Source organism: Phasianus colchicus, chromosome 22 (assembly GCF_987193195.1).
Source record: "Phasianus colchicus chromosome 22, bPhaCol1.hap1.1, whole genome shotgun sequence".
Classification (NCBI taxonomy): domain Eukaryota; kingdom Metazoa; phylum Chordata; class Aves; order Galliformes; family Phasianidae; genus Phasianus; species Phasianus colchicus.
In genome coordinates, this window is record NC_143457.1 from 1,524,033 (window position 1) to 1,537,740 (window position 13,708).

The 13,708-nt window shown below is 51.5% G+C and overlaps 1 protein-coding gene across 4 annotated transcripts in view; it reads left to right on the plus strand.

Annotated features, from left to right (window-relative positions):
- The window catches only part of EPHB2 (EPH receptor B2), a 103,324-nt gene that overhangs the window by 35,316 nt on the left and 54,300 nt on the right, over window positions 1–13,708 (plus strand). For all 4 annotated transcript variants that reach the window (XM_090123142.1, XM_031607974.2, XM_090123143.1 and 1 more), the window contains exon 3: window positions 352–1,036. In XM_090123142.1, the coding sequence (XP_089979268.1) occupies window positions 352–1,036 (685 nt within the window). The remainder of the gene's footprint in view (window positions 1–351; window positions 1,037–13,708) is intronic.

Below are 13,708 nucleotides of genomic sequence, written 5' to 3' on the forward strand. Positions count from 1 at the left end.
GCCATGAGGCTCAGCAGCTAAGAGGAGGCCACTGCAGGACGGTGTAGCCGACGGGCGAGAGCCCCTGCTAAAGACATTACTGCTGCAGATGGAGTGCATGGCCCTACGGTGCCCTGCCACACCCGGACCACATGCAGGGAGGTTTTGCCATAAAGCCACCGGGGTGCCACGTGGGTCAGACCCCTCTGGAGACACGTAGGGTTGGGGTGATGTGGTGGTATGATGTGGCACGGCTTCTGCTGGGACAGCATGCCTGCATGGTGCCTGGAAGAGGCAGAGCAGGTGGGGACCCCGTGTTTAATGCTCTGAATGCCTGTTCAGCTCCATTGACTGTTTGTGTCCTGTCTGCAGTGGGAAGAGGTGAGTGGATACGATGAGAACATGAACACCATCCGCACCTACCAGGTGTGCAATGTCTTTGAGTCCAGCCAAAACAACTGGCTGCGGACCAAGTACATCCGGAGGCGAGGAGCGCACCGCATCCACGTGGAAATGAAATTCTCCGTTCGGGACTGCAGCAGCATCCCCAACGTCCCGGGTTCCTGTAAGGAGACTTTTAATCTCTATTACTACGAATCAGACTTTGACTCTGCCACCAAGACTTTTCCTAACTGGATGGAAAACCCTTGGATGAAGGTAGATACAATTGCTGCCGACGAGAGCTTCTCGCAGGTGGACCTTGGTGGGCGGGTGATGAAGATTAACACCGAGGTGCGCAGTTTTGGGCCTGTCTCCAAAAATGGTTTCTACCTGGCCTTCCAGGACTATGGGGGCTGCATGTCCTTGATTGCAGTCCGTGTCTTTTACCGCAAGTGTCCCCGTGTGATCCAGAACGGGGCGGTCTTCCAGGAAACCCTTTCGGGAGCAGAGAGCACATCTCTGGTGGCAGCCCGGGGGACGTGCATCAGCAATGCAGAGGAGGTGGATGTGCCAATCAAGCTGTACTGCAATGGGGATGGAGAGTGGCTGGTGCCCATCGGCCGCTGCATGTGCAGGCCGGGCTACGAGTCGGTGGAGAATGGGACCGTCTGCAGAGGTAACCCTTTCTCTTTGCTCCTCACGTGCTCATCTCACTGCTGTGCTTGCATTGGTGCTTTTGAGGCTGTGATCTGCAAGCTGGGAGGGACTTCTCAAGGAACTTGGGTTCCTCTCTCCATTGGAGGGGTTCTGCCTTAGCTCTGGGTCTGCAGAGTCTGGGTGCTGTGCAGTCGCTGCTGCCTCTTGTGCTCCCCAAGAGGGACACTCAGCCACTGAGCTGTGCCTCTGCTCTGCAACCACCTCCCAGCAGTCTGGGGCTGGGGTGGAACTGGGGAAGAAGAGAAAGTGCAGAGAGTCCAGAAGAGAGGGAGTTTCCTCTTTGGTTGCACCTAAGCAGGTATGCTTATCTGTAGTGCGCTGGGGTGGATGTGCTCAGAGGTGCTGGGGTTGGGGAGAAAGATGTGGGGAAGTGGAAGGGCTGCAGAACAGGACAAAAAGAGCAAACCAAAGCAAACTGCAGCATTTGGCAAACTGATTCTTCCTCCCTGTCCCATTTGAACATCAAAATCCCATTATGGTTTTGATAGCATCAACACACTGAGCAGAGCTGGAATTTCTGAGATCAATTATAGATACGTCAGTAGGCACTGCAGAACTGTGCAAGGAAGGAGCTGCTTCTCCTCTCTGCTTGCTTCATGAAGAGGCAGCTGGGCAGCACCAAGCAAGTGTGGGGAAGGTGGTGGTGGTGGGAAATGGACATTCTAGAGAGGGAAATGTCTGGCCACACTTGGTTGGGGCTGCAGGCTGAATGGCTGTGGTGGTTCCTCTGCCATCACACCAGCAGCAGCAGGGCCATGCAGTCACAACAACTCAGTGTCCATCTCGAGCAGGCAAAGGTTGACCTGGGGTTCTCCTGCAGGACCACGTTCAGAGCACTCTCCTTGAATCCCGTGTTCCCTACTGATCTCCCCTGGGCTCAGTGGGGTGCCTTGCTGCTGAGGGATGCCCTGAGCCCTTAGCAGGAGAAGCTGAAACAGGGCCTTTCACAGGGGCAAGGAGTGGGGGAGGACTAAAAGGGAGTCTGAGGAGGACATAAGAAGAAATGTCAAAGTCTGAAAGTGATGTAGGAATTACATGTTGAAGCCAAAGGAACAGAAGTGAAGCCTTTTGTGGAGATCTTCCCTTTACTACGTGGCTTCTCCTTGGACTGCTCACTTTGAGGGGCATCCACCTGCAGGTCTTGCTGTGTGTGGGGATGTTTGATACCCTTGCTGCTGCTTGCTGGGACACCATGTGGCTCTCCTCTCCCCATTAGTGATGACCAAGAGTACTTCAGCTGCAGCAGGGCTGTGGCTGCTGAGAGTCCTGCTGCAGCACAGCATGCAGAGGGAGCCTGGCTAATCCCAGATGGATGTTTTACTACGCCCAAGTGGAGCATTCGTAGCAACACAAGGAAGCCAAAATACTTCATGTCAGCTTTTCCATTTCGAGGTTTTTTGTTTTTTTTTTCACTTCAGCCCTGCACAGTGCTTTGCTCTGATACAGCTTCAGTTTCATGACTTGCACCGCTTCCCAGACCCAGTGCCAGCCCAGCCGAGGGTCGGTCCCTTCAAGTGCCCATTGCAGAGCCCATTTTTGTCAGCCAGAAAGGAAGGGGGCTGAGGTGGAGGGAGAGAGCAGAAAGGCTGTCTCTCCTCTTTGTGCAGCAGCAGGATTTTGGGAGGTCCGGTACCTCAGCAGCTGTTTCTGCAGCCGGTGCTGGCGCACATGCAGCCCCACGCTCCCCACTGTCATCAATCACGCCGTGGCCGGCAGCGCGCCGTCTCCGTGGGGCAGCTCTGGCTGTGGGGCTGGATGAGCCCAGGGCTCTGCAGGAGTGGAAGGATTCCTCCGGTTCCTATGGGACACGTGGGGAGCCACCAGGCAGAGATGGCACATCCACTCTGCTCTCAGAGGGGATGGGGAGGGGTTTATCTCTCTAGCTGGGTTAAAAGCACCTTGGGGAGGGACCAGTGGGTGCAGTCCTGCATCACTGCCCCGCTGCTGCTGCACCCCTGCCTGGTACCAGTCCCTGCTGCATGGGCAGCGTGTGAGCCTCCTGGCTTGGGGGACTTGCTCGTACATATGGCCGGCAGGTTTTTTTTTGTGTTTTGAAGGGTGGGAGGAAATCTGGGCCCTTTTCCAGAAGCAAAACAAAAGCAAATCCAAACTGGCTCTTGGAGTGAAGTGCTCTCGCACGACTCAGTAGCCTGAACGGGACGTGGCAAGGATGGCCCACGGGTGCTGCCCTGCCAATGGGCCTCAGTGCACCCCAAGCAACGGTCGGCCCGGCCCCTCAGTGCAGCTGCAAGCACTGGAAGGAGTTGCTCATTTTCTCTGCTGGGCTCTTCATCTGGCTAATACAACGCGAGCCTGCTCACGGCACTGCACACAAGGGATATTTATGGAGGAAGTTCATGCATCTAACAGCTTAAGCTCCTTTAAGCTTGCAGCCCCAGCACAAAAGGATTTGGGGGCAGTTAACAATTCTGTGTGGTTAAGAGATTTTCATTTTGCTGGGCCCTGCTTGCCAATCCCACAGGGCTCTGCACTTTGCATCGCCCCTCGGCCGCACACTGCCTGCCCCGTTCCTTCCCGCTGCGCTGCCGGGGGCCCCGCACTGCCCAGCCCCGTCCTCCTGCTCCCATGCTTCACCTTCTCCTGCTCTCTGCCTGCATCTTTTTTTCTCCATCCCCCTGTTCTTTGTCTGGCTGCTTCCCCCCTTCTCCCCCGCCCGTCCCTCCCAAGCAGCATATTAAGCGCATTTCTGTCTCTGCCTCCCTTATTCATTGGCTCTGCTCTGCAACAGAGGAGGCAGAGCCATTGTGCTCCTTGCTCTCTCTCTTTAGCTGGACGGCAGTCGAGCACTGCCTTTGCCTGCTTGGGGATGGCAGCTGCTGGCTGCTGTGCTCTGCTTCCATCCCCAGCTTCTCTTCCATTTCCAGTGGACTTCTGGTGCAGTGGGCAGCCTCTTCTTTATTGTGTTCCTATAACAGTGAGCACGGGGAGCCTTGGTCTTGCCAATGGTTCTGTCCTGCAGAAGGTGGTGGTGATGTAAGAGACCCATAGCATTGTCTCTTAGGGTCACAGTTGTTTCTGAGCTAGAGCAATAGCAAGGTGTCTTACACTTCCCTGCTCCTTCCCTGGTGTGGAGAGCAGGGATGGAGGATGTTGATGTCCTCACCCAGTCTGTCCATCTCCATCAACGCCACAGCCCATCTCCACTAACCCAGCACTGACTGAGCCTCAGTCCAGCTCTAAAGGCAGGGGCATGGCTGTTGGGATTACTACTGGAGCAGCGTGGAGCAGCCATCCCTGTCAGAGGCTGCAAAAAATGGTCTGGATTGGTTCTTGTAGGTATGGGGCCTTCATGTGGGCTCTGTGAAGGGTGTGTTCCCACTGTGTTACGGTCATGTCCCATGTAGACACGATGTTTTGAAGATAATCGTCTATTCGTGGCTCCATGCCTGCTTTGGTTCTGGGCTTCCACAGATAATGCAGGACTCAGCCAATAAATGGTAAGGCCCTAGGGTTAATTAAGTTCTTACAGGAAGCATTCCTGGTTGAGCTAGAGCAGATACAGCCAATTGTGATATAAATGTTTCCAGAGGAGAGTTATCTTAAATGCTTCCAGTGGTCTTCCTGCCTCCTTACCTGCCCCCTGCTGCCTGGCACTTGGACCTCAGTGAGCTGTGTCCAGCGGGGCCTCTGTTCCCATACTTGTGGTTTCTGTGTGGTTGTTTAAGGGTAATCCCTGACCCTCTGCCCTCTGTGTGCTGAGAGCTTTTTGGCTATCCTCAGCCTTCCAGTTGGCAGAGCATCCCAAGGATCAGTGCAGTTGTGTGCTGGAGGGGGTTGGGACCTTGCTCCATGACATTTCTCCATACCATCTTCACATTAACCATTTTGGCGGTGGTTTTTGGCTGTATTCTTTTGCACAGCTGTTTGCTGGGGCAGGACCTCATCCTTTGCAGCAGGACTATGAGCAGAAAACCACTTGTGGCCTGCATCCTTTTCCCAGGAGGCATGATCTGAAATGTGTTTGTATTGAATGCGCGTGGCTTGCTTGTACCCATCCAGATTGCTGCGTGTTGGCGACCATCTTCAGTGTGTACCACACCATGACTTCCATGTCATCAGTTAACTTTATTAGGAACACTTTGGGCTCTCTCCTGGGTCACTGATAAAAACGTTAAACAGCCCAGAGCCGTGAATCAAACCTGTTGGCTCTAGTAGAAACAGACCTGCATTCCCTGCTTAGATCTCAGACCATAGCAGCATCAGCCAGCCAAGTTTTAATGCGTTGAATATGTGCCACAGTGTCTGCGGACCCTCTAATTTCTGAATCAAAATATCATGCATTCCCAAGGGAAATGCTTTTCAGAAGTTTGGGTGCATTGCATTAACGCTGTTACCTCTCCCAACCAATCTTGTAATTGCATCAAAAACCATGTGAGGCTAATTTGCCTTAATCTGTTTTCCATAAATATGCATGGATTGGCACCGCTGTTACTGCGCTCCCTTAATCCTTCACTGACCGAATCCCATTGCTGGCACATCATTATTTGACTGGTACCCATGTTGCAGTGGCAGTCCTAAAATAGGCCAAACTGCCTCATTTAACAAATAGCTTTTTCCTACATCTCTTAAACATTGCACTATTTCATGGCATATGGAAAGTGAACATTAACTGTCCACCGGTTCCTCAGCCAACTCTTCATAAACTCGTAGGTAGATGCTGTCCTGACATACTGATTTAACAATGTTTAACTTTAGTAGCTGCTATTTAACATCTTGAGTTACTGCTGGAATGGAAAGTATTTCACCATCCTCCTATAAGATGATTACATCACCTGGCTTCTTCCCAAGTACAAAACAGGAATTTGTCTGCCTTTTCTACAAGGTTGTTGACAACTTGAATGCTCCCAGCCCACGGTGGCTCTGTGTCATTGTGGATACTACTCTTTGGGCCATCTCCCTCTGCTGCCTTTCCATCTGCAAAGCAAGAATTTGGTGTCTTTCTTTCCACTGCTTTCTTCACTCTACTTGCTGACCCCTTCACACTGTGAATCCAATCAGGGCTGTGGTAGGGATTGTGGCTGCTCCATATTAACCACCCCAAGCTTGTTTGGTGCACCATGCATCAGAGGTGATGCCAACCTGTGCTTTGTACATTCCTGCATCACATCTGAGCATCTGGAGATTGGAATTGAGCTGGGGGAGCCAAAAGGGCAAGGAGGTGTCAAACAGGTGGGGCTGAGGCTTTTGTTTCCTGATGGTCCGAAGCCTCAGGAGGTGATGGCCTGTCAAAGAGGTGCCCAGGTGGCTCAACACAGTGGCATCTCTCAGGCTGTAAGGCACCTCTCACTGTCCTTTGTGCTGAGGAAGCATTGGAAGAAGAGATGGATATCTGAGGTTCAGTACTGGAAGAAGTAATGGGTAGTTCTTGTGTCCTGTGTTGGAAGAAAGAGATGGGTATCTCAGGTCCGCAGTTGGAAGAAGGGATGGGTAGTTATCAAGTCCAGTGTTGGAAGAAGGGAGGGGTGTCTGAGGTTCAGTGTTGGAAGAAAGGATGGATAGTATCTCACGTTCCAGTGTTGGAAGAAGTGGGAGGTAATTCTCAAGCCAGTGCTGGAAGAAGGGATGGGTAGTTGTCCAGTCCAGTACTGGATGAGGTTCAGTGTTGGAGGAAAGGATGGGTAGTTCTTGGATCCAGAGCTGGAAGAAGGGATGGATATCTGAGGTTCAGTGTTGGAAGAAGGGAGCGGTTTCTCAGCTCCAATGTTGGAAGAGAAGGGGTGGGTATCTCAGGTCCAGCAAAACCCTCTGGGGAGCAATCCCTAGGGTTCTCAGAGAGACGAGGTGGAGTTGTACAGTGCACTCATCTCCCTTAGCTCTGCTCCTGCATGACCCGTGCCTTTGCTTCTTAACTGATGCAAAAGTGAGGTCCCATTGGACACCTCTGCGTGCACAGGCTGTGCTCAGGGTCTGAAGCCCCTGTAGTAACACAGGGATTTTCATGGAGCTCACATCTGTGCAGATGAGAAAATTTCCCCTGACTTATTTTTGCACATGAAGCAGCATTTTGGATCAAACACTGCATTCCTCTTCTTGCTACACCCATGTGAGCTGGGAATAACTGCACTGACTCCTCCGGAGAGCTGAATTTCTTCCTGCTTTTCCTCACTTGCCCTCATAGGCCTCCTATTTTTATTTTTATTTTTCTGAGAAAACTGGTAAACATTAATAGGAACTGGAATAAATAGCTGGGATTCTGGCCCAGGCTTCCAGGATTTAACTCACTGTTAACATATAATAAATGGAGGTGCTTTAACCGGTAGTTCTTAGCTTGAATGGAGGAGCTGAGAGATCTGAAGGGGCAAAGGGGCCTTTCCTATGGGCTCAGAAGTATGGAGAATCTTTGTGGGGAAAGCAGAGGATATTCTTTGTTGTCTGTAACATAGGGAAGACTGGGAAAAAAAATCCTGGTGCTGAGAGTAGTGTTTTTTGTTTGAAAATTGGGCCAAAACCAAGGGATTATTTTTAACTTTTAATTTTGGGAAATACCCTCAGACATTCTCTCTGCACAGAGAGCCACTTATTTAAAGTTGGTGATGTCAGATGAACACTCTGTAAGAGAACTGTTATTTTACTTTGGCTGCACAAGGTAAAAAACGTACAGAAAATTTAATCTAGAAGCCATGATTAGCTTAATTAGCTCCAGGGAAACTCTTTATTGTTCCCCATATGCCTTAGCAACATAGTATATCACTGGAAAGTATGCATAAAAGCCCCCATAAAGGTTAGGAAATGGAATCAAAGTGTTTCATAGCTAACACGATCGCTGTGTTTATGTAGACCAAACTTCAAACGATGTGAAATTAGTGTTGGCCCAGCGAAATGCACACTTCTGCACGCTGTGCTTTTTGAAGGAGACCTGGGATTTGGTGACACTGAGCAGCAGTGCTGCGTCCTTGTGTGAGTGGGAGTTGTGATTGAAGCACCATCAGGACAGAGCGGCGTGAAGGACGTGGTGCAAACAAGGAGAAGAGCTGTGAGTGCAGCACAGTGCAGCTGAGCCGGCCCTGCATCGCCGTCGTGTCTTGACATTTGGGGAACCGGTGTCTAAGAATGGAAAGGAAGAAAATAAGAGCTTGAAGGGTGTTAAAAAGAGAGCAAACAGGAAGGGAGGGATGTGGGATCTGGCCACCAGGTGCTGCGAGGCGGGACTGCAGAGCGGTGCCATATGCTTTGGGTGAGCTGTGAGTGACTTGGGAGTGCATTTGCCAGCAGAAGAGGCCCTGAGCCAGCACCTCAGACCTCAGCACTGGGGAGCTTCAACACAAGTCCTTCCCCAGGTATACAGCAGCCCCAGCGCCTGCCTGGTCCTCAAAGACAGAGCTGTTTCTTGTTTGGTGGGTTAAAATGACACCAGCATCATCCTGGGGTCCTTGGAGGCAACATAGGATTGTGGATTTTGGACAGTTTACCTCCAATTTACCTTGAAGTAAATGTGCGTTAGCTTTGCTCCCGATACCAGAACTGGAGACTTTGCAAAGACCCAGTTCTCGTGGTTTCATCTGGCCAAAGGAGCTCTGACTGTTGCAGCCTTTGCAGAACAGAGAGCAGCTCTGAAGCTTTGTGTGCATCCCTGTGGCACCACGCTGTGTTGCAATACAAAGCCACACACCACTGTGGTGCAGCATTACAATAGCTTGGATATTAGGAAAAAAAATCTCAGAAAGAGTGGTGATGCATTGGAGCAGTCTGCCCAGGGGGGTGAAGGAATCACCATCCCTGAAGGTATCCAAGAACCAAGGAGATGTGGCACAGTGGGCATGGTGGGGATGGTTGGGGGGTGTTGTCACACGAGAAGAAGTTGTTTTGCACTTTGAGACTCTTCTCACATTCAGAGATCGTGGAAATCCTGTGGTCAAGAAGGCAGTTGTGAAGTCTGAAACCAAAGATAGCAATTTCTGCTCCAAGCACAGCCATCCCAGGAGTACCGTGGTTGTTACACCTGCAGCTGTGACAGGAGGCAGGAGTGGTGAACAATGTATTGACACACGATAAAAGCTCTATTCATCTCAAACTATCAAAATGCACAAACCCTCGAGATGGTTGAGAATTAAAGTGCAGCCCATAAACTGGAGTAACATGGGTGCTTTTCTCCAAATGGCAGTTCTCCCTGTCTGGATGGCTTTTGAAGAGATGGTGGTGACTTCTGAAGCGGCTGCAGCAGCAGATAATATTTGTCAAACAGCAAACAGCACACTCCATTAAATGCACGATATCTGCCTTTTTATGGCATCAGCTCTCCAGGAGGTTTTCTGCAGAGATGTGGAAGTGGTCTGTGCAGCATCACAGGCATGTTTGCTTTCAGACAGCAGCCAGTGGTTTCCATCATACTGTTCCACCTTTCTCCCTGTCCTTCATGAGGGAACACAGCGTCTGCACCACCCTGGGCTGTGCAGTGTGTGGATTCTGGCTTGAACTACTTGTGTGTTGGTCATCAAGGGACAGGCTGGGTATAAGGCATTGTTTGGCATCACATCCTTAACCAGGGATTTCAGTGGGCTTCATGCTGATCTCTCTTGAGGCATTTTGGTGTCAATTCACTCTTTTTGTGAGCGCTGCCACTCTTCCCCTTTTCCATATCCCTCCAGCCTCATGCACCAGTGACAATTTTCCAGACACGTATCGCTCTAACCATGATAAAGAGCATTGCTCTGGCAAATTACCTGCCCATTTGTTCTAGTGCTTAAGTGTGCTGTCTTACAGATGGCTCAGGAGCCTACAGCACAGTGCTTGGTTTGCAGGGAGGTGTGACGAGGGAGGAGGCGATGCCTCAGGCTGCAGAGCCAGGGAGATGCTGGAGCTGCTCTTGTATACCATCCAGCACCCGGAGGATCCCCAGAGCTGAAGGCATAAATGCATAGGAAGGGTTTGAATTTGCAGACCTTTCCTGGTAACACACTGCAGAGCGAGACAAATTAATTCTGACCCTTTTGGTGTATGTGTGCAACCCTACTTAATAAATCAGGAATGGTAAAAGTGGGGAAAAGAGGATTAGTAGAAACATTTGGGGAATGACTCAAACCCAGATAGGCTTCTCATTCACCGTTACCTGCTGTGTACCCCAATTACGGACTAAAAAATGCCTTAATTCACCACTGCATTGCCTTTGCAGAGCTACCTGCAGTCCACAGTGCGCCTCATGGTGTGCAGTGCCTCTCCACCCTTCCTCTCATATGGAGGAGCCTGTAATTTTCAGTCACCTTCACAAGTACAGTGGTTATGCCATTACCATCACTTACGTCAGCTCCATCATTGATCCGTGCTATAATGTCGGTGTTTTACTTCCAATTTACACCCTGGGAGTGGACCTGTGGCACCGACTGAAGAATACGAGAGGTGGTAGCTGTTGGTAGGAAAAATGTCTGCAGACTTTCTCAAACATGATCTTCCAGCTGCTGCTAAGCAAATCCTAGCCTGAGGACCTGCAAAAGGTCTGTGGCACTGCAAATGGCAGGGCAGCCCTGTTCACCTCCATTTATTTCTTACACCGGTTGCTCTGATTTCTAAAAGAGGATTAGGAGGCTGGAAGAGGAACTCTATCATGCTACTGCTTAATCGTGTTGTCACCATGAGTATGGTTAATTTGCAAATAGAGTGACAAACTTAAGTGTATGTATCTTCAGGATACCCTATAATTAGAACTGGTCTTTTTCTTGCTTTTGGAAAGGTTTTTTGCTGTCTGGCTCAGATGGAACCGATCCCAGTTTGTTTTTGTTTCTCTTGAATCAGAGCGCTGTTGCTCTTTCCAGGATTTCCCAGGCAGAAATACATGCATGGGGACCACGTGTGGCACTTCGTCTGGGATCCATCAAGCCCTCTGTGCTTGCACTTCACACATGATCCATGTCTGCTCAAAGGCTTTGATGATATTTGGGTCTATCTGATGCTACACACTTCAGCAGGGACCTCAGCAGGGGTTTGCCCATATGCAGAGCTTGACTTTCTGGAGCTCCTGGCTGCAAGGCAGCAATAATAGAATCAAAGAGAGGGATAGAGGGATAGCCATCCCCATGTCTGTCTCTGCAAAGCTGCTTTCCCTCCTAGAACTGTTCCTCCTCTCTTCTCTTGATCAGCTTCATGAAATTCCTGCCAGCATGTTAATGATTGGACTTGATGGTCTTACAGGTCTTTTCCAACATCAGTGATTCTATGGGTCTGTTGCTCCTGCAGCTTGGCTCGTTGCGTGGGAAGAACAATGCCTGGGAAAGCAACCAGTCACTGGTGGGTTTTGAAGATTAACAACTGCAAGTGCCGGATCCTTAACCTAGGATGGTGCAACCCTGGCTTTGTGTACAGACTGGGGGACGAGAGACTGGAGAGTGGCCCCCCAGGAAGGGATGTGGGGGCTCTGGCTGATGGCAAGTTGCATGCGAGCCAGCAGTGTGCCCTGGAGCCTGGGGCTGAAGTCCCTTGGGTTATAGAGCCCAGAGCAGAGCAGGTGGAGGAGAGGCCCCATGGCAGCCTGCAGCCCCTCATGGCCCTCAGCTCCTCAGGGCCCACAGCCCCTCATGGCCCTCAGCTCCTCATGGCCCACAGCCCCTCATGGCCCTCAGCTCCTCATGGCCCTCAGCTCCTCATGGCCCTCAGCTCCTCATGGCCCTCAGCTCCTCATGGCCCTCAGCTCCTCATGGCCCTCAGCTCCTCAGGGCCCACAGCTCCTCAGGGCCCTCAGCTCCTCACAGCGAGCTCAGCTCTCTGGTGACAGCGATAGAGCCCAAGGGAATGGCACGGAGCTGTGTCAGGGCAGGGTCGCAGCAGGGGTTTGGGGGAAGGCCCCAGCACTGGGGCTGTGCCAGCAGGACACGCCTGACCCGCAGCCCAGCCGCGTGCGCACACACTTGTGGGGGAGCGAGATGGGGTTTCCATGGAAACCAGAGCCATGGTTTGCTGCACACCGTGCTGGAAGGCCAAAAGCAAATGCGTGGCGGGGGGAGGAGGCAGAGTATTGCGGGCAGTGGGCCCTGCCTTGGTACCCTTACCCCAGGCACTGGGGGCAGAGTCCCTGAGCTAGCACACCAGCCCTGTAGCTTTGCTAACAAGGAGGATTAGTTAACCTGGGGGCACCTCCAGGCAGCTGCAGGCTCACAACATGGGCACATGTGGCTCAGGTTGCTGCAAAGCACTGGACTTGTGGGGACACATCATCCTGCTGCACGGTGGTTGGTGGCGTTGCTGCCCACGTCTCTGCCATCACGCACCACGTTGCAACCTGTGGGCCTGGTTGTGGCTGCAGCAGTGCTGAGTGCTGGAGCTGCTAGCAGACTGGGAATGTCTTTTGTCAAAGCTTGAGATGCCTCCAACCTCCTTTAATTAAAGACAATTACTGCTTTCAGCCCCTCTTCACAGCTCGGCTGGGTTGTTTGCAAACACACAGCTGCGGGAGTCTTTGTGCCCCTCTCAGAGTCCCGCTTCCCTGGAGACGCACAGAGGTTTCGTTATTGCCAGCATTACTGCTGGCGAGCAGCAGAAGGGAAGGAGGCTCCCAGGCAGCTGAGTGATACTGAGGTGCACATGGGAAGCTCTGCAGGGCAGCCCACAGCAATGCTGCCCGTCCGTGTCCAGCCTTCCAAGCATTGCATGGTGCTGACATTCACAGCAAGAAGGGCTTCTGCCGTAGCAGTGAGGAGAAACAAAGGAAGAGTGGATGACAGTGGAGAGGTTTGGGCTGCAGCAAAGGCATCTCTTGCAGATAGGGCTGAGCAGACAGTGTGAGCTCTCTGTGTGTTCTTTTAAACAGTGCTCTGCTAAGTTAGCCATGACTTTGCATCCTTGTCAAAAGAGGCTGCTTTGCCTCACTGCAGGAGCTGCACCAGGCAGGCCAAATTTGCACTTTCTTGCCTGAACTGTGCTCAGAGAAAACGTGAAACCTTCTGCAACCAATAACCCCTCTTTCTGAGCTTGAATAACTCAGAGGCAGCCAAGTGAGGGCTGGCGCGAGAACAAGCAGCATCCACTGCAATCCTCTGGGATGCTGTTTCCAAAAATATGAGCCTGAGCACAGTGGCTGTGCGTGAAGCTGTCTCGTAGCCCCGGCTCTCCTATGGATCTTGCATTGTTCTGCAGGGAAGCATCCGACCCCAGATGCTGCGGCCAAGGGCATGGCTTCTCTGTTTTCAGGTGCTAATGGTCTCCTCCGGGAGGAATCGGAGCAGGAGTTCCTAGCAGGCAGGGCACTGCATGCCTTTGAAGCGTTTGGTTGTTAAATCCATTGCTGGGGCCTGAATGGTAAGTGCTCGGTATTCAGGCTCAGGGGAGCTAAGATCCTTTTTGAGCTACTAACAGTCTGACACTGCTCTGTCTTCTCAAATTCATTTTGCAGCTCCGATTCCCTGGTGAACACTAATCACTGGGCTGAGCACGAAGGGAAACGTTTGCTACAAATGGGAAGCCCAGAAGCCGTTTCTCCTTAAACAGGCTCTCCATGGACATCTTTGATCTGTTTTGGGGTGGCTTCTGATGCAACAGAAGATTCCTGAAGGCCAGCAGGAGAAATGGCAATGAAGGGTTAGAGCAGCCTCCTAGAACAGGTTTATTGTGCATACAGATGCCATGCTCAGTGGGGATGCACAAGGTCAGACACCTGCTGCATGCAAGGCCAGGGCTTCAGAGCCAA